Here is a 21603-nt window from a genome sequence, read left to right as displayed (position 1 = left end):
CCTGCGAAATCCAAGTGAATTCGTTCAAAGCTTTCAGAAGTTTTAGGCCATTCGCGATACTGACGATCAGGCGCTTTCATTACCTTATGGCAAGCGTCGCAACTCTTAACGAGATTTTCAATGTCGCGATTAATGGAAGGCCATGCGATATAACGTCGAGCCATCTGCTTCATTTTCGCGATACCCCAATGTCCTTCGTGCAACAATGATATGACTCGCGAGCGAAGTGACTGCGGAATTACTACGCGCTGAAAACCATCAATATTGAGCATGACTATGTCTTCGTGCAGAGAAAGCGAATGTTTGCGAGTCGAAAACCAAGAAAAATCATCAATGCGCGTCTTTGGATTCCAATTACCATGAGTGACAGATAATTTCACTAGTTCCATGGTTTTGTCCTTCAGCGTCGCGTCGCGAATCTCATTGCGAGTTAACGGCAAGCTATCGAATGCCATATTAATAGCGTGAACGATCTCCGCGTTTTCACGAATTTCCAGTCTGTCAAACTCAGGGTCTGGACCCTTTGGTAGGCGAGATAAACCGTCGGCGTTTCCGTGCTGATTAGTCGGTTTATAGCGAATGTCATATTGATAAGCCATGAGCGTTAGTGCCCATCGCTGTAAGCGTTGCGCTGTAATCACGGGAATTTTCTTGTCTGGCGAGAAAATAGCTAAAAGCGGTTTGTGGTCCGTTACGAGCGTAAATTTTCTACCATACAAGAATTGACGAAATTTAGTGACTCCGTAAATGATTGACAGAGCTTCCTTCTCTATTTGAGAGTAGGATTTTTGCGAATCGGAAAGCATTTTCGATGCGTGCGCGATCGGTCTCTCTTCGCCATTATGCTCGATTGAGAGGACAGCGCCGATTCCGAATTGAGAAGCATCAGTTGACAAAATGAGCTGCTTGTTTACATCATAATGAGCTAACTGCGTAGCGTCGATTACGGCGTTTTTGAGAATGCGGAAAGCTGCGTCACAGTCCGCATTCCAAATGAATTCCGCGTCTTTTTGAAGAAGACGGTACAAGGCAGCGGCTTTATTCGTGAAATTAGGAATAAACGCGCGATAATAATTGACTCTGCCCAGGAATGCCTGTAGCTGGCGAACATCCTGAGGTTTAGGCAACTGTTTGATTGCTTCAACGGATTTGTGAGACGGGCGTTTGCCGTCCTTGTCGATTATATGACCAAGGTACTCGATACTACTTTTGAAAAATTCACATTTAGCGATGTTGACGGTGAAACCGTATTCGGTGAGGCGCTCAAAGAGTAGCGATAAGTTGCGAAAATGATCGCGTTCATCAATGCCAGTAACGATTATGTCATCGATAAAACTAGCAACACCGGGTAAGCCGGCGATCATGGCATCAATACAACGTTGAAAATTTGCGGGACTAGATGCGACTCCGAAACACATGCGTCGATAACGGAATAGACCGAATTGCGTGTTGATGACACACAAATTCTTCGCATCATAATCTAATTCTAGCTGAAAATAAGCATCGGCAAGATCAATTTTCGTGAAAATACAACCACCCTGTAACTTGTGAAGAATATCATCCAAGGAGGGCAGGAGATGTTGATTTATCTGAATTTGTTGATTCAATGCTTTGAAGTCACCACAAATGCGTACTGATCCATTTGATTTAGTGACGGCAACAATTGGTGCTGCCCAATCACTGTAATTGATTGGTTCGAGGATACCTTGATCAACTAATCTATTAAATTCGGTTTGAACAGCGACTTGTCTTGCGAAAGGCAAAGGGCGTGGCTTGTTAAATACGGGCTTGGCATTAGGTTTCAAGTGAATTGTCACCTTCGTCTTGGTGCATCGTCCTAATACATTAGAGAAAACGGCGGGAAATTTGGACTGAAAAGATACCAATTTGTCGTTCGAATCACAAATGTCAACAGTATTACATGATTGCGATTTGACCATCTGCGAGGAAATTTCATCCAAAGCAGACGTTCCCTTAGCGGTCATGGAGAAGGAATCGCTCCAATCGAGACCAAAAATGTTTTGCCCACGGTGTTCGTCGAGAACCACCAATTTCAAGCCAACTCGAACTTCAGAACCCACCTGCACGAATGGAGGCGTGGGTTCGAATCCCACTTCTGACACCAATTGTTATGTTCTTGATCTTGTTCGAACAATAACTCAATACGACGAGGTTGTAATATGAAAACAGTATATATTAACAGCAGAATAACTTTAAGACAGGCGACACGATCCAGAGTTCAGTTGAATGAAAGACCACGAGACAACAGAACACAGGGTATGAATACAAGCATGACACACGAGGAAATAATGATTGGCTGTAATTACTAATCCTATAGAAAGAAAGAGCTGTACGACACCGAACGTAAATGCACGCACATAACAGCTACGCCATACTTGCGTAACTTCGATGCCTCTTGGGAAACAATTATTGCTATTTGATAGCATTCTTGCCAGCGTCACGATAAGCCGCATGTACAAGTTTTTCGTTCGTCCGTTGCAAGGTACAGGGCTGTGGAGTCGGTAAATTTTACCTCCGACTCCGACACCAGACATTATCAATATACCGACTCCGACTCGTGAGTCTTTGAACGTACCGACTTCGACTCCGACTTATTTCTCAAGACAACTCCGACTCCCACTCCGACTCCGAGTCGAACTTCTACTTCTACAGTAATACCAATTTACTTCGAAAATTATATGCAACAGTGACGTTTAAATAACTATCATATAATCATTAAACATATGCAAACATATCATTACCAATAACATACAAAGTTGTTTCATTGTGTGTCGAATTATTCACTATGCAATTAGCATGAAAGAATACATTTCTAAGTATCCTTCATTTTTTCATATTTTATAAGTTTTTATAATTTGGACTGTGGAGCTTAGAGTGTCGCTGTGTAATAGGCTTTATCTAAGATTCTTCGACAGTAACCTAAATAGATTACTGCTCAGGAACTTTGTATCGTGGCGCCCATCATTTTATTTCATACTGCCTTTCAGACTTAGTTCTGTTCAACGTTGCAATAAATATTTCCTTCGTTCCAGGTGAAGGAAGTGGATTTGCGTCGCAACAAGTTCTCAGCGACAGCACTACGTTCACTGCTTGGACATCGTCTGATTGAATCTGTGTCTGGAAATATGTATTGGCAAGTGTGTTCGATTCTATGATTTGCACTAACATAGGGTTACAATATTTTCGTGGCCCTATTCTGATCATTCCTTAGCTCCTCATAGCGGGTTTGAAAATGTGGTCTGAACACATATGACGTCACACTGGCATTCTGGCAATGCTTTGCCTACCGATTGTATACAGGAGTGGATTTTTTCTGCCATTGGAGAGTTAACGTGACTTAACGTAATTTGAATTAACTAGACTTGACTATTGGGCGATCTGGAATTTGAGCTCTGGTGATTGTTAGGGTCGGTATACTCATTTCGTCTCCAAGAGACTTCTTCACGGGCCGGATGAAATTGTCTGGCCCGTTGGTCCTCTGTTTGACAGCCCGGCTATACTGTTAGGTCGGAGCATATATGTGGCTGTGCGTTGTAGCCGGGACCAAAATAGCAGTTAAACCAACTCCACCCCTCCCAAAAAAATGGGTCTGGAGTCCACCATAGGGTGATCGATGCAAGGTAGTGGGTTTACTATATGCATCTGGTTGTTAAATTTTTAGAATGAATACTGTCAATAATATTGGTTGGTCCATATATCACTATAAAATGTTAATACTCTATTAACAGACGTGATCAAAGCTGGCAGTAGAGCTGGTGGAGATGATGACTTTGAAAATGCAGGAAACGAAATAGTACATCGCTTAGTCACGTTCATGTCACGCGGATAAGACTATTTATGAGCCGAAATGCTGGTCCGCACAAGCAGGTTACACATCCGGTGGTTTCAAAAGTTTTATGGTCGTGACTCTATTTCCAATTGGTCATGTGCCGTGTCACACCTCAGAATTCGGTAAGCTGATTACTAAAAAGTGCTCAGCACCTTTGATCAGACTTACTCACGGCCTATGTTAGAAGCCGATTACGTTCAACATCTTCGCGATCCCCAGAAAAGAAATAACGATCCCAAACTTGAGAACCACCACTTTGACAAAAGCATCCGAAAGGCTTTTCTGACACTAGGAAAATTGCGATTGCGATTATAATTAGTTTTATTACAGTAAACGATAGTTATTTCAATTTATTTTTATGGTAGTTTTTGCGAAGACATGGGTATACATACCGAAATGCACATAAACGACACTAAATTGTGCGTAGCACGAAGAAAAATTTCAAGTAACATAAATCCTATCCATATTTAGATACTGCTTATGTAGATTTAGGAAAAAGATTTGCAGCTCCCTTCAAGCCTTCAAAATTCCGGATATTCGGGCATATTTCAGCATTTCCTCCCGGGCGCAGTTTAACTAGTGAAATTCCGGACATGTCCGGGAAATTCCGGACGTGTGACAATCCTACAATAACAATCACAGAGACAGAACCGTAATCTTATAGTCGCGCGAGAACACATTTGTATACATGCCATCCACAACACGTACAGTATTTAACCACTGATTTAACGTTTTAATAATTGCTCTTCCTACTTAATACCGAAGCATGCATTGCATAGGCAAATGTCGAAAAATGCTACCGCCGGCAAAGACCTCAGTAAAATCAGTGAACAGTGTCGATGACGTATAGCACATGATGATCTCTGATGCTGCGGTCATCAGGGTATTTGTGATACGACGTCACGATATTTGGTTCATGATCTATACAATGCATGATATCAAGTTTCACATCTGAAAATATTCAGGTTGTCATGCTGGATGATGGAATAGGGGATATTGTATTGAAGAACGGAGAAGATGTTATCAAGATAAGTGGCGATTGGATTGAAGGTCACTTCAACATCAAGGTTGTATATCAAGATGTTTCAACTTTGATGACGAGTCCATACTAATGATTTGAATGCTGTTTAGCTCATTATCATGACTTTACTATGCACGGTGATGTAAACATAGGCTTACCATACGTCCTCTTTTAAGAGGATTTGTCCTCTTTTTTGAATTTTTTGAAAGTGTCCTCGGAGGACGCCCTTTTGTCCTCTTTTTTGAGATTTTGTCCTCTTTTTTTAAAATTCAGGTCTGTTATGCCGCAAATTAGCACAGAAGTGACGGTCCGGCGGATATTTCGGAGTGAAAAACGGTGAAGTTAGCTCTGAGCGAAAAAATGACCTTTTTTTTTTAGTCATCCACCTGGCAATGTAGAGTAAAAAACGTTATTTTGAGATCTGAGCGGAAGTGAAGACCTTTTTTTTTTTTTTTTTTTTTTTTTAGTCAACCGACCGCAAAGTGGGACAAATTCACCGGTTTTTGAGAATTCTACTCCGGTTTTGTATCTTGCAAATTTCTGAAAAAGTGTCCTCTTTTTGCATTTTCAAAATATGGTAAGCCTATGTAAACAACACTAGGCCCGTAAAGCGATGACTTTGTGGTGTAGCATAGCCATTTCGTTGCTTATGACGTAATTATGAGCGTCAGGAAGACGAGATGCTTTTGTTGAGAATAGTAGGCTAACAGTTTGCGCTGATTTTATAAGTAAAGTTTTTCGCCTGCTAAATGTATAGATTTGTTTGTCGGCACTGTACTTTGATTTTTAAGTCCAATAAAAGTTTGTTTACATCGTTGCAAAACAGAAGGATTGCGGTTCTTTCACATCGCATTTTTCAAAAGACAAGCATCATAACCATCATCTTGCACGCACTAGCCATAAGTAGTCACAAAAATCTCTCATGCTTGGTCTACCTCTGAGAGTTTGTTGTTGGGGGATTGGGACGTAATTGACAACATTCTATTTTCACAGGATTCCAATCTGTATTTCAAGCGGATTCATACCGTAGGGGCAGTTGCTTTTCTTGGAATGCTTTTTGATGCAGAATTTATCGAATTCAAAGAACAAAAACAACTGTTCACCAAACAGGATGATTTGCTGAAGATGTCTGAGTGTAAATTAGAAAAGGTATCAGATATATTTTTATTCCACTATTTATGTAAAGAATTCCTGTTGCTTTTCAATTTCCATACGGCTTTTAAACAAATTACAGTCGTTATCGGAGTTGGACTCGAATTAAGACTCCAGACGTTATTAATGCTGGATTTGGAGAAGAATTTGATTAATTAAATTATAAATCCACCCATCTCTGGTCAACTTGTATTGTTAATTTCTACTCAAATTTCGTCTCAACTATTGCGAGTCGAGTCTTGAGTGTACGCAGATGTGCTGATAGTAGTCAACCTTGCTAATCGAGAAGAAGTAGAAGTAATGGGTAAAGGTTATACGCAATTACAAGTAGGAGTAGCTGCTTCCAAGTCGTGTAAAACTACTTGGAGTTGAAGTAGCAAATTACAGGTCTGAAAAGTACTCAAGCAGTTACGAAAAGTAGTTTCGGTGGAGGGGTCCCAAATATTTGGCAGTTTATCGGTGATGGCTACTTTTTAAATTGCAAGATGCGTCTTTCCGACTAACGCGAAATGACTGGTAACGTCACAAGTGGGAATAATCTTGGAAAGTAGTTGCAGCAGTTACGATTTTGATTTTTTATGAAGATTCCACGCATTAAAGTGATACAATCGTATAGTAAGATTAATTTTACATTTTCAAAATCCTATGCGTGAAAATTATGTAATTTTGCGTAAAACTGTTCAAGGAGGAGTGGAAATAGTCCAAAATAAAAAGCACTTGAGTAAGTATATTGACGAGATAGCGTAGAGGTATAATCCATTGGTTCTCAACCGCCGGTCCGCGACGACCTTCTTGCCGGTCCGCCAGGTATTTTACAATTTTATACCTTGGTTTCAAGATGCTACAAGTAAGAGCTGACTCGCCAAACCGCGCAGTTTGCACGATCATTCGTTTTCGATGTATTCATTTCGTGCAGAACCGTAACTACCGCATCCAGACCCCCTACTGAAGGAGGCCCAAAGTGATTTCGTGAATGAACATAAATTATAGAGCATTTCTTTGAAACTTAATCCAACTTTGAAAATAAAATCGCGCTTCTCCCGATTAAGTGTCACTAAATGGCTTGATTGCTGGGTGCCCTTCTCCCAAGAAATACACATGATAGGCTATATAGGAATAGGCATTCCGGCGTCAGCCATTGCCGCGCTGCGACGCACCAACACATGATGAAGTTTAGGCGAACATAGGACTACGCAAAGTGTGCCAAAGATTCGGCAGAGAGAACACCTTGGCTGAAAAGGACCGGCCTTCGTTGACCGAAAACTTCGATATATATGTGTCACATTCTCCATAGGCACCTAAATGGCTGGAGCAGAATTTCGCTGTCATGACAATCTGTACCCCACAAGACAAAAACCATCCCACAGATAACAGGTATTTTCCAGTGAAGAAATAGTAATTTGGAATCGTGTGCGTATTCTAGTTTAGTGCGCTTGTGCGATATCAATATCCATTCACTATATATAACGGACAGTACTTCACAAAATAATGACATACAACGAAGTAATTATTCCAACAAGCCCGCCTAATATGTTTAATATTGATGACGTGTCGAATATTTTCCAAGACAACACCTTACTCAGCTCTACCGGAAAATCTGATAATTCTGAGAGGATAAAAAATTAGAGCAATAAATATACGCAATTAATAATATTATTGACCGATTTGGTCATGAAGTATTAAAAAATTTCGCGCTTTGCGCCATTAGACTGCATAAACTCTCTGCATACATGGAGTAGAATGGATGTGTTCACGAGTACTGGTGAAAAATTCATCTAAGTGTAGGAAGAATAAGACCAATGTTTTTGGGGGGTTGGCTGACGAAGTGGTTTTGTGGCCCCGGGTTTGTGGATGGCCAGGTGTAGCTGTGGTGAGGTGTTTTCGTGCGACACATTGTATCTGTAGTATAGCAAGAGTTGCATACGTCTGGTGTTGTGGGCAATGAGAATTGATCAAGGTAGCACGACAAGGTGCTTGGTTCGACTCCGAAACACTTCTTCTCTCGATATTGTCGAAGAGAAAAATATTAATCCAGTTGGCGTCCTCGGTTACATCCATGGCCTACGGCTCGAAAGACTGTAAAAGACTCTCGGCGGCAGCACGTGCATCTGTGCAAAGCAATTCTACTTCGACTCAGCAAACTCACTACCGTACAGATCACATGGATGCAATGTTCCCTCTAATTACCGAAGATTCTGCACACACTTACCAACTCAGTGCGCAGACCCTTGGACAACAGTGCGTAACGACTAAGAAAAGGTCATCACTTCGGATTTTTTGTGCACAAGTTAGATTTTCTGTGCGCAGAAACCCCTCAAAATGTCACTCTCTAGCACCATATACTTGCAAAAAATCGGCAGCATACTTCAACTTTTCGGTTGATCTCAATTTTTGAAAGTCCCCCGGTCCGTCAAGTATTTTTCGAAATTTTACCGGTCCGCGAGGTGAAAAAGGTTGATAACCACTGGTATAATCCACAGCTGCAACACCAATAGGATACGGGTTCGAGTCCGACCGAGGTCGGCTCCAGAATTCCTACCCAAGTATTGGAGGTTTATCTAGGCCCTGCCCGCTATCTCATCCGTGTAAGCCAGTGGTTCCCAACCTTTTTGTCTTCATTCCCCACTTCAGATTTATTCTGAGTGCTCATTTCCCACTACCCAAAACTATCGTCGTATTTCCTTTAAACTTTTGTCAGTACGGAGCAGTTATTTGCTTGTTTGAGTACACAACACACTCAACCACACCAGTGCGCGAGACAATCCCCTAACATAGAACGTATTGTCAACCGATACCGCAACTCTCCAAATTTAACGAATGTGTTATTTTACGTCGTACTAGATGCGTTTGTGACGTCAAAATTGGTTATCCAATGTTTCTGTTTACTACATGCAATATAATTTTCGATACATACATTCCAGAGCAGTTAACTGCTAACGCTAAATGCGCATGTGTCTCCGTAAATATGTAGACTATCCTGTATAGTGTATATAATGTTCAACAAATCCGTCTATTCCCCACCAGAAACCATTGAATTCCCCAACAGTGGGTAATTTCCCACCGGCTGGGAACCACTGGTGTAAGCGGTGCCTTATTAAAGCCTAGAAGTGGGCCGTGTAACAAGTCGGCATCTACGGAATAGAATTGGCCTTAGTAGTCGGCAAACACCATGAATGCTACAAACAACAACAACAAAAACAAAAACAGCAACACTTGAGTAAGTATTGCAAGTAGGCAAAATCTACTAGAGTACTATGGAAAAGTAGAAGTAAATCGTTGAAAAATGTGGTGAGTAACCAAGTAATTCTACTTTTCAGGAGTACTCACGATAAGTTTGCCTACTTGCACTACATATGCAAGTAGCTATGTTTCTATACTACTTCCACTTCTACTTCAGTGGTTTTACTGCAATACTACTTACTTGTTACATTTTGGGTTCTGAAAAGTTTAAATTAGTTCCTATCTAATTTTTCATGAACTTTATGAGTGAAATTGTCATAATAACCTCGTAGTTTGAAAAAGTAGAAGTAACTCGTTTTCAGATGAGGGGAGTAACGAAGTACTTCTACTTTTCCGGAGCACTCAAGTAGAGTTTGCTTGTCTTGCACTGCTTGCTGAAGTGGTTATGTTTTTAGACTACTTCTACCTTAATTTGAAAGTTTTCATATTTTAGGCAAAACTAGGCCAGGAATGCCTACTTCTTTCTTACTTGCATACCGCTACTTCTACTTTTACTTCAGTAACAACGATGGCTACTTTAACCAACTTTTTCCTATATCATCCGTTTGTACAATACAATACATAGCATATTCATTGCTAGATTGTAACAAGAAATCATACACTGGAGTGAGATTAACACCACTGTAGTATTTGTATTATGTAGAATCAAACATTTCCTACGAATCACTAATGTACAGTAACTATATGAGGAATCATTTCAATGGGTGATCATCGGCACAATGACGTCAGCTTACCATTTGAAACCAATATTGTGTTAAGATGAGCAAGATATTGCTCGATTGTGCAGAAGAAGAAAATATCGATTGGCGGTTGATTGAGACTTCCTGGAAAAACTATCAAGTACGATTTTCCACTCGATTTCCGAAATCGTTTTGAACGCATTTATATTTGCCTATAATTTTATATGACTTCGCACCCAATAATCTCTTCGGCGGCTATATTAACGTCCGGGAATATTTGTTTCTATTCACATTTCCGTATCTTTTACCAAAACTTATCAACAAATCTCTTTCGCATTTGAGCTGAAGGCTTTGGATGTTGCTGTGAATGGCCATATACCCGTTTACGATCACAACAGAATTTTGGGGAGCAGGAGAGCAATTTCCGTTTTTGGCAATATCCATGCAATTTTTTACTTCACGAGAGAAGATGAACTTGGGAAAACTATTGAAGCTTGTCAGCAAAAGAAGGTAATACCTATCATCTGGTAACATCTGCACATATTGAAAGTACTTCTCCCACCATCGCACATTATTATTAAATTCTGCCGTATAGTAAGATTCCCTTTCACATGAATTAAATTATTGTGTTTGCACGAGATATTCACAGCAGTTTCGGAGCTTGTGATTCCTGGTAATAAGTTTATCTGAAGTACCCTGTAACACATCATGGCCCCTGGTGAAATGACCAACAATTGTAGTAGGCATCATTGTGATACACAATATTGATTGTAATAATTTCTCACCGCAGATCGAATATATCAGATGCATATTCAACTCAGGATATGGTGCATCACTCGATGAGATTTCGTCTCTTGTCAACACCTCCAATATGAAGAAATTAACATTGATATACTTGAAAAGTGATGATATGTTGAAATGGAGCGAATTGCAGAAAGCCAAGAAGATGGCAAATGATCTCGATACTGAATTGGAAGTTTTAGAATGTGAGTGTTGGGTTACATCGTATCTTAGATACGTTATATTAGGCATATTAAATATGTGCGATCATTTTGCAGGAAATGGTCATTACACGTGACAGCCCCAATGCGTTATAGACGCAACTAAAAATCTTGTAGCTATAGCTCCATGCTAGACGCAACGCAATTACCACGGTTACATGATAACGTACGAAATCCAGGCATGATCTCTTATATGTTGCTGATTGTGAATTTGTATATGAATTCTATTCATCTTGCTTCAACAGCTGATGAAGGAGCAGAGCTCAGAAAGCTCGTTTACCTAAGAAAGTTATATTCATACAAGTGGACGTTAAATAGGGTGTGGAAGCTACTAAGGTCTTAGATCCATTTCGAAGCAAGACGTCGTTGAACTGCGTCCAAAAACTTTTTCACTTGACAATATCAAGTATACAAACATTTGGATTTCAATATTGAAAAACTGTGTACGTAGAAGTACTTGAGTAAGCGAAACAATGAGATGATTGAATGTAGTATATAAAACCAAGCTAGTTGAGTTAGTGAACGAGTCGCAATAACCTACTTGAGTAGGCTACTACAGAAAAGTAGAGGTATACTTCGCTGCTGCTAATACCTCCAGCTCAGAGGTCGCGGACCTCTTTTTAAAATTCGTAAAGGCCGCGTGCCGCATGACTTCAATATAGAGATAAAAATAGGAAACGCACTCTAACAACCCCGTTTTGATATCTCTACGTCAGTACAACACTGTGGTCTCTAACATGGCCGACTTACATAGTTACCACAAAAGAATTAATATTTTCTTAAAGAAATACAAAAACAAGAAAAATATCATGATCATCACATTCATTCATTCATTCATATCATGATCTTTGAGCTGCGCACTATAACTGAAAACACTCTTCAGCAACTAAAGCAGGGGTGACCAACCTTTTCGCAATTCACGGCCGCATTCAAGTGCATATGGTAGTAAGGAACTAACTGGAGGCCAAATTCCCACATAAAACTATTCTTGTCCAGTGCCAGTGAACTCCGGACCAATCTATTTACTCATATCGGCATACTATGCGCACGGAAATCGTGAGTCGTCATGTCGTCACATGGATTCGTTTTTTGTAATTATTTTATTAGTATTTGGCATATTACTATCAATCATTTATCCTTTCTCAGCCCACGTGATCAGATTCACCGCCAGAGTTGATGCAGATGGTGTGTTGGTAATTTTAAGGAATGTAATAACTCTGTGCTGCATCTTTGGGTGGGCCACAATTGTCGTTAGTCCCGATTGTTGCATGCTGTTATTTATTGACCTCCCATCAGGATTGTTGGTATGGTGGAAATATATTGGATATGCCGAACCGTAGGCCTACCAGAAACCAATGATGTGAAGAACGCGATTATAAAATGATATTTCTTTATCGGGTGCATCATTTCCATCGTTTCCTCGTTCCTTTCCTGTTCGCATCTGTGCTGTGGGGCTCATAATACAAGGGGCTCATATTACAAAGGACACTGCTACATTAAAATCGAAAATCAACTAGCGCCTAGGGCGAAGAAACCTTCTAGAATAATTCAAACCTCTCATTATTAGGCAGACAATTCATAAAATCAATTTGCATATTAACCGCGGCCAACCAATCCTTGTCCAGTGGTTCCCTAGCTTTTTGTCTTCATCCCCCACTTGAGATTTATTCCGAGGCTTATTTCCCCACTACTCACAATCTTTCGTCAGTACGGAGCAGCTATTAGCTGACACAAGACACACAACCACACCAATGCGCAAGACAATCGCCTATAACTTCACATAAAACGTGTGGTGAACCGATACCAGTAAGGGTAACCCTTAAAATTAAGCGAATATGTTATACGCGTCATACTGGTCGTGCCGGATGTGTTTGTGACGCCATAATTGGTTATCCGGAGTTAAAAATGAGATTTTGTGAACACGCAATAAAGTTTTCGATACATACATTCCATAGTAGTTAACTGGTAACGGTAATTGCGCATGTGTTTTCGTAAATATGTAGACTGTCCTGTATATAGTGTTTAGCAAATGGGTCTATTCCCCACCAGATACCATTGAATTTCCCACCAGCGAGGAATTCCCCACCGGCTGGGAACCACTGTCCTAGTCGAATTAAGCGTCGGCGGCCGCACAATTTTCTTTCCACTGTGCAGATTGACCACCCCTGGACAAAAGAATCGATCTCGGGGTCAGCTAGAAACGGTACTTGCTATAATTGTACATGAAATTTCTCTCACTGTAATTTTTATGCAAATTTTGATCAAATTACAGCGATTGCCGGAGGGCATGTGCATATGGACATGATAATTAAATCAGGATTTGAATTTGGGCTTGAATTTGAATCTCTAATTTAGAACAGGATCTGGATTTTAAAATTTCAGACAAGCGATGCATTTGCATCGATTGCAAATATCTCAAACGACATCAGAGATAACGTCAAACTCCAATCTTACGACGACTCGAGCGAAGTCCTGGTTCGAAACTACAATCTGCAGCTTCGCCTGATAATTGATAAGCACTCTCTACCGATCACGAAATCAATTGTCTTGCGCTGCTCACCCTGGTATAGCAATGACATCAGGACCGCGAAAAGATTGCGGAGAAAGCTTGAACGTCAGCGGAGAGCTTCTAAACTAGTCGTCCATAGACAGATGTACCAGGAACAATGCACTCGGGTGATCAGAATAATAGTCAAAGCAAAATCTAGCTACTACCACAACTCGATAATGGAATGCAAGGATAACAAGAAGAAACTCTTCAACGTAACGAAAAACCTCCTCGCAGAATCGAGCACGGTAAAACTACCATCCAATCATCCATCGTCACTAAGTCTGGCAAATTCATTTAACACGTTTTTCCGTGACAAGGTAGGCTCTATCAGACAATTTTTGCTTGCTCAGCAAGGCAACCGACAACGATCAGAAGAACAAACAAACGAGGAAAATTTCAACGGTGCCGCTCTGGATAATCTATCGCCTACTAATGTTGATGAGATTAAATAGCTCATTTCTGGTACACGACCAAAGACATGCGATCTTGATCCTATACCAACTTGGATTCTGATGGAATGTTTCTCGGACTTGGCGATTCTGGTCGTCGAAATCATAAATCGGTCGCTGTTAGACGGCGTGGTACCGCAATGCTTTAAGCGAGCTGTGGTGACCCCACTCCTGAAGAAGAACACTCTTGACCCCGATCTGATGCAAAACTATCGACCGATATCGCAGCTTCCGCATCTCTCAAAACTTCTGGAAAAGGTTGTCGCCAAACGCATTGTGGACCATGTGACCGAGTACGATCTTCACGATATGAATCAGTCGGCATATCGTGCCGGACACTCGACTGAAACAGCAACGTTACGTGTCCACAATGACATTGCTTCTGCCCTCGACAACGGAAACATGGTCGCTCTGATCATGCTGGATCTCTCCGCTGCCTTCGATGTGATCGACCACGTTCTATTGGTGGAACGGCTCCATCATGTATTCGGAACCTCCGGCGTGGCATTAGAATGGGTAAAATCTTATTTGAAAGATAGAATGCAGTGCGTATCTGTGGATGTTGTCCGTTCGTCAGAGATTCAAATCGAATCAGGAGTACCACAGGGTTCTGTTCTCGGCCCATTGCTCTACCTCATATACACGAAGCCAGTCGGAGATATTTGCCGTCGCCATGGTTTCTTCCACCATTGCTACGCGGATGATACACAGGTTTACGGTCTTATGAGAAATAGCAATGATTGGGAGTGCGTGTCATCCAAGTTACAGCGATGTCTTATCGATATTGAGCTCTCGATGACACAAAATCGTCTCAAGTTGAACAAACAGAAAACTAAACTCATCATTTTTACGCCAACCAGACGCCCCATCGACCACAATCAATTCACCATCAGATTCGGACCAGACACATCCAAGCCAAAACCTGTGTACGTAACCTAGGTATTCACTTTGACGGCATGCTCTCAATGGAAAAAAATATCGACTATACATCAAAGATCTGTTTCATGTATATCCACAAGATCAGTCGAATCAGGAACTACCTATCTGAGGATGCATGCAAAGCCATAATACTGTCGCTGGTGATATCACGGCTTGACTATGGAAATGCTCTGCTTTACGGGGTAAACCAAAATTGCATCGACAAGCTACAAAAGATCCAAAACGTCGCTGCTCGTTTGGTAACTCGGTCAAGGAAGCGTGATCACGTAACGCCGATTCTTAGATACCTTCATTGGTTACACGTGAAATTTAGGTCTGAATACAAGCTTCTTCTGTACGTCTTCAAATGCATGGAGGGAAGTGCACCAGCGTATCTTCGTGAGCTAGTGACAATGTATAATCCCGGAAGAGCGCTACGTTCTCAGTCACAAATGCTCTTGTCAGTTCCAAGAGGCAGAACATCGACCTACGGCGTGAGAACCTTTTCTTCCTCGGCCGCCATTCTGTGGAACAATCTTCCAAGACCGTTTTATTCACACGAGCGTTCGAACTAGAGTAGTGTTCATTCCGCCCTACAACTATGCACTTCGTATTTTATACATATCGTTTACTTTTTTATTTTATTGCCTTTTATGTACAGCGCCCTAGTGTAGTAATGACATATTGTTATATTCGGCGCTCTATAAATTATTATATTACTATTATATTCTTTATACACAGTAAAACTGGTAGATACAGACATAATCCGGGGAGCAACCTGCCCCCAAAGGAAAATGGCGAGATTGGAGTAAATTTTTAAAATTTCAGTAATACATTCAAATTGTTATTCCTATGCAATACACGGAGAAGTCAGATTACGTTATTATTATATTCTTTATTCACAGTAATACTGGTAGATACACACATAATCCGGGGAGCAACCTGCCCCCAAAGGAAAATGGCGAGATTGGAGTAAATTTTTAAAATTTCAGTAAAAATTCAAATTGTTATTCCTATGCAATACACGGAGAAGTCAGATTACAGAATTGCAGCAGATGAAGAATTGGCAAGGGTTACAGAGCAGAGGTAGAGAAGATTGAAGATGAAGAATCGAAATTACAGAAATTATGCTGTGATTCACAAGTGTAATTTTAGTCCAGTGGTGCATTCAAGGCCTTTCGAAGAATGTTCAAAGTGCCCAATAATGTGATTTTCTGGATCATGTCGAATCGAACGTTACCCAGAATTTGTTGGATATGCCTCATGAGTTTTTTGCTCACGACCCCTGTAGCACCAATGACTATCGGTACAATGTTTATTTTGCATCGCCACATTTTCTCACATTCCATTTTGAGATCTGCGTATTTGGAGTATTTTTCTGATTCTTTTTGCAGTAGGTTGTGATCAGCTGGGACAGCCAGTTCAATGAATAAGCATTCTCTTTTCTTTTTCAGTTTGACGATTATATCCGGGCGGTTGCTCCTGATTTCGCGGTCAGTTATAACTGGTACATCCCACAGAATTTTTACTTGTTCGTTTTCTGTCACTGGTGCTGGGCTGTAATCATACCAATTTTTTGTCGAAGTGGTGATGTTAAAATGTTTGCATAATTCAAGATGAATGTAGTGACCAATCCTATTGTGTCTCCATGTGTATTCGGTAGCTGCAAGTGCACCACAGCCGGACATGAGATATGCTACAGTTTCATTTTGGTTGTGGCACATTCTGCATTTGCCGTCCGTGTTTTGCTTCAGAATTCTTTTGCGATAGTATTTTGTAGGAAGCGATTGGTCTTGTGCTGCGAAAATGAATCCTTCGCTTGCCGGTTTCAGGCCAGAGCTGGATAGCCAGGTCCATGAAAGCTCGTCTACATGGGGCTGTGAAGTTAACTTCTTGTGCTGTCCATGAAGAGGCATCGATTCCCATATCGTTTCTCTCATTTTGAGCATTGCATTTTTGTACTGGACTCGTGCTGCTTTTGCTATTGTTGTGGGTTTGGCAACAGTGTTTTCAGCAGTGTACAGGTTAGCTGTTTCCATGTTGACTTCTCTGACGTACTTGTCGTGACGATAGCTCAGAGATTTTGTTTTGCGATGTTTGTCTTCCTGTGCAATGAGTATGCAGTAAATGTTTTCGCTGTTGTTGATGTACTGTGACAAGCCGATGATTTCTGTTTTGAAAGTTTGTTCAATTTCTTGTAGTCCTCGACCACCTTTTTTTCTGGGGATGTACAGTCTTTGTGTATCAGATTTTGGGTGATGCATGTGGTGCATTGTCATCAATTTTCTCGTCTTTGTATCCAATTTTTTAATTTCATCTTTGCGCCAGTTCACCACACCAAAGCTATATCTCAAGACAGGCACTGCAAGACTGTTTATGGCATTGATTTTGTTTTTGGAATTGAGTTCAGTTTTGAGAATTGACTTGAGCCTGCTAATGTATTCCTTTTTCAGACTTGATTTCATTGCAGCATGTTTAATGTTGTCGCTTTCACAGATCCCTAGATATTTATAGTGATCTTCGGCATTCAATTCTGTTATGGTTTCACCCCGTTTGAAGCTCATGTCGCCAGTGCTGGTGACTCTTCCACGTCGTATGGTAAGTTTTGAGCATTTATCCAAGCCAAATTTCATTTTTATATCTTCCGAAAACTCATGAACAATTTTCATTTGGTTATTCAGGTCTGCATCGGATTTCGCGTACAGTTTCAGATCATCCATGAACAAAAGGTGATGAATCTTTTGACCTTCAGAGTTTGCTGCTTTTTTCATCACGTATCCTGTTTCATTTTTTCTCAGCAACTCACTAAGTGGAGCTAAACTGAGGCAGAATAGAAGTGGTGAGAATGAGTCGCCTTGAAAGATACCATTCCGTATCTGAATTGTACAGGTTTCTGTTTCGCCTTGGTCATGTTTGATCAACAGTTTGGTATGCCAATTTTTCATTGAATCTTCAATAAATCTGATGATGATCGGATTCATTTTGTACATACGCATTGTTTTCAGTATCCATGTGTGAGGGACTGAATCGAAAGCTTTTTTGTACTCTATCCATGCCATGCTGAGGTTAGTGTGTCTCCTCTTGCAGTTTTCAAGAATGGTTTTGTCCAGAAGCAGGTGGTCCTTACAGCCAAGGGCACCTTCCTTGCATCCTTTCTGCTCAGGCGGAAGAAGGTTTTCTAGGTGTTTGTAGCTTCGTTTTGCCAGGATTTTGGTCAGTGTTTTGTACATGGTTGTCAGGCATGTTATCGGCCTGTAGTTCTTGGGGTCCCTGGTGTTTTCATTTTTTGGAATAAGATAGGTGATCCCTTGTGTGAACCAGGCTGGGATCTCGTGCGAGTTGGTTGAGGATAAAAGCTCATTGTAGATCGCCGCTAGGTAATTATGTGTTGCAGTTAGTTTTTTTAGCCAAAAGTTTTTGATCTGGTCAGGACCAGCTGCTTTCCAGTTCAGTGAACTTTTTAGAGCCTCCTTGATTTCTTGTTTTGTGATTTCTGACCATTGTTGTTCTGGTGTTTGTAGGTGGTCAGTGTGGAGGTCTTGTATCCAAGTTGCATTTGAGTTGTGCAATTTTTCGGTTTCCCATATTTCTTTCCAAAATGATTCCAGATCTGCAGTGGCTGGAATTTTGCTGCTGGTAATTTTGTGGTTTGACTTTTGTTTCATCATTCGGAAAAATTGGCCAGGTTTGCGAGTAAATAACAAGTTTTGGCGATATTGTGTTTCTCGTTTTTTATATCGTTTCAATCGTTGTGCTTTGGCGCATATTCTCATTTTTAATTCCTCTTGCAACATTGTCACTTTTTCTGTTGACTGCAGTTTTGTTTGGTGCTCCAGTTCTATTTTTTTCACTTTATTTTTTACTTTGCGGGAAACATTTCCTTTTTTTAGTTCTGAGAGTATCGCAACATCACACCTTAGTTTTGCGATTTTGTTTTCAATTCTGCGTTGCCAAGCTGACGTATGGCTTCCCCTTTTTTTGTTGACAGGTCTTGGTATTTTGCAGTGCCTTTCCGAGATAACTGCCGCAGTGCTGTAAATGAGGTTGTTGATTGTCGTTAAGGGACATTGTGGTCTTTCTCCTTTTTTGTCATTTATTGCAGGTAGTATGGTTTCTGTCAAAATTTTGTTCGCTACTGCAATATCAGTTTTCAGTTTCTTTGTAATTTGTAGGTCAGGTAAATTCACTCTGTCATTTACATCAAATGTGGAGTTCATTCGGTCGATAATTTGATTTTTGATCTCCAATTCTAATTCCGTGTCCATGTCATCAACGTTAGGTGATGTTGGTTCATTCGGGTGCCTGATGGTGTTTTGTGATTCTACCTCTGGGATGTTCAGGTCTTCAAGTGGTTGTTGCGGATACAGGTCATCTTGGCCGAATTGAAGTTCTAGTGCCTCAGAGTTTTCTGTGTTTTTGTTACAAATTTCGCTCTCGATTTCTGCGAGTTCTTGTTCTGATAATTTTTTCATTACACAGCGTCTCATAGTTGCCAGGGTATTGGCAGTCATGGTTGGAGAGTTGTTAGTTCTCTCTTTCCATTTTTGAAAAGTTCCTTCGGTTACTCCTGCCAAGTTTTCAATTTTGGCTAAGAAGTAACATCTCATTATTTCTTTATACTCTTCTTTACTCCATCTGTGTCTCTTCTTTTTTTCTTTTGCAGCAGAGCTGTTTTGTGAGCCACAGTTCGGTGTTGCACAGGCGCCATGTTGATAAATATCTTCTCTTTGGTGTTCCTGTGTGGTCGGAGTTGAGGAGTCCTCTGGGGTCATCCGCTTGGTCCCACGGCGGGTACGTCCAGGTGCAATATATCCAGCTCGTTTCGCAGGCATCCACAGCAGTGGTGCGTCAGTTCAGAAGTTAGGTTAATTTAAAGTAATTGTGCGCCACGGTCGTCAGGAAATTCAAATCAGGCAGTAACTAAATGAACTTATTACAATTTATCACGAACTCAGTGACGGCGGTGGGGTTATCACCCTTTCATAATACAACCAAATACTCCAACGTTATTATTATTATTATTACTCTTATAAGCGCATGTTCCGTACGCTTACTTACCGTAACTAAACATCCCTGTATCGTTAGGCACAATTCCTTTATATCTGAGCTTGGTTCAACTCGCTCTGAACCCTATGGCGATGACTGTTTCAAATATTACGCATTATGTTCAGCAACAGAACACAATCCATAGGTTTCATGCATACATCTTTTACTAACAAGTATTCTATGCTTTATAAATTGTTTCTCATTTCAGTGCGCCGAGAAAGAGATGCCTGGCAGCTTCTCGACTCCGAAATTTGGCGCAGGTGAGTAAATGTCGCAAAGTCTGACCGTTCAAAAATAGCAGCTAAGATTTATCCTTCCATATCATTGTCAATGCATTCTCATACACATCCGGGTTGAAACAACAGCATACAGATATTATGACGCGATCTGTGTAATAATGTAATAAATGTACATTTAAAATTACTGTGATCTCGGATAGCGACGTCATAACGATGCCACACGGTGCATCAAACGAAGCTTCGTTGAAAAAATAGTACTTTTGCTAACTCTGCAAGAATATAATAGCGGATTAAGGCATAATTTTAGATCTAGTCGCCACATACTTCTGACGTTACTCCTAGTTCACCGAGAAACTGAAAATCGTTAAGTAAAAGTAGAAGTAGTCTCTAAGTAATACCCACTTCAATGATTAGTGAAAATGAGCAAGTGTAATTTGGTACTTCTAAAAAGTAGCAGTACATGGTTACTGACCACCTCTGCCAATGCATAATACTGAAGGTGATCCTTGGATTTAATGTGTCATTCAATGCATGGATACTTGCCGCATTCGTCTGCCATAGTACTCATTTTCTAGGGAGAAATATTGCAATACAAAAACTGAGATTCGACAAGATACTCGCAGAATTGATTCGTTGATACGCAGAAGTCGATAAATATAATATGTTCGGATTTTTTCGCTGCTGGAAGTGGGAAATATAGTTGATGGTCGGAATATGTAGTCACATAATTTGTAGAAACTATCAAAATAGGCATTAATTCAACGTACAGAAGTTAGAGCAGGGGTGGGCAAACTTTTTGGCTCGCGGGCCGCATTCAACATCTGAATCCATTCGCGGGCCGCACTATATTAAATTGAGATTATTATCAAAATTTCTATTACAATAGTAACCGACGAAAGATGAAGATAAAAAATATGTATATGTAAAACAAACCAAACATTGATTCGGCGATATGATAACGTAGACAATATACACCTTTCAGAAACATTGACAAGATTTTATAAACTGGACATCCTCAATAATCAATTTGTCAAATTAGGGATGAAACTCGATTGTTCCGACTCATAGAACAGCATGTAAACTTGAATCGGGCAACGATCTGTTTTGCTGATTCCACTTTTGCATTACCTCCAGCCAGGGTTGTAATGTCTCGAGTCATGATTTGATCCGACTGCTACTCTAGTTGCGGTCTTTCGGTGACTCGACTCAATTTACTAAAATACGGAAAATGACACGACTCACCTTTAGTCAATTTGTGGATTGACTCGACTTGTACTCGAGTCATTTCGCATAACTCGACCAAGTCATACGAGACTGGGATGGCAAGGATAGGCATTTCATTGTAACTTCGAAGAATAGTAAAGTTACTGCATTATTCGTGTTTCGTCTATGAGCACTCGTATTAGAATAATAGGGCTAGAAACTGTAAAGAGTGAGGAAATTAGAACACTTACGA

General features: G+C 40.6%; 1 protein-coding gene across 4 annotated transcripts in view; it reads left to right on the top strand.

The window, feature by feature from the left end:
• Positions 1 to 21603, top strand: part of LOC145436574 (uncharacterized) — a 46067-nt gene that overhangs the window by 21200 nt on the left and 3264 nt on the right. The window contains exons 5-11 of one of the 4 annotated variants that reach the window (XR_013914322.1): positions 3054 to 3158; positions 4816 to 4917; positions 5865 to 6020; positions 10023 to 10103; positions 10286 to 10453; positions 10734 to 17460; positions 17544 to 17838. Coding sequence is in view for 3 of the 4 variants with exons in the window: in XM_080313939.1 (XP_080170065.1) it covers positions 3054 to 3158; positions 4816 to 4917; positions 5865 to 6020; positions 10023 to 10103; positions 10286 to 10453; positions 10734 to 11021 (900 nt within the window). In the remaining variant the exon portion in view is untranslated. Of the gene's footprint in view, positions 1 to 3053; positions 3159 to 4815; positions 4918 to 5864; positions 6021 to 10022; positions 10104 to 10285; positions 10454 to 10733; positions 17839 to 20116; positions 20169 to 21603 lie in introns of those variants that run through there. The other 3 variants (XM_080313940.1, XM_080313941.1, XM_080313939.1) reach the window with 3 other exon arrangements.

This window comes from Botryllus schlosseri, chromosome 3, assembly GCF_051294905.1.
Source record: "Botryllus schlosseri isolate E-star chromosome 3, Bs_hap1, whole genome shotgun sequence".
NCBI lineage: Eukaryota > Metazoa > Chordata > Ascidiacea > Stolidobranchia > Styelidae > Botryllus > Botryllus schlosseri.
This window is presented reverse-complemented; position numbering and strand designations above follow the sequence as displayed.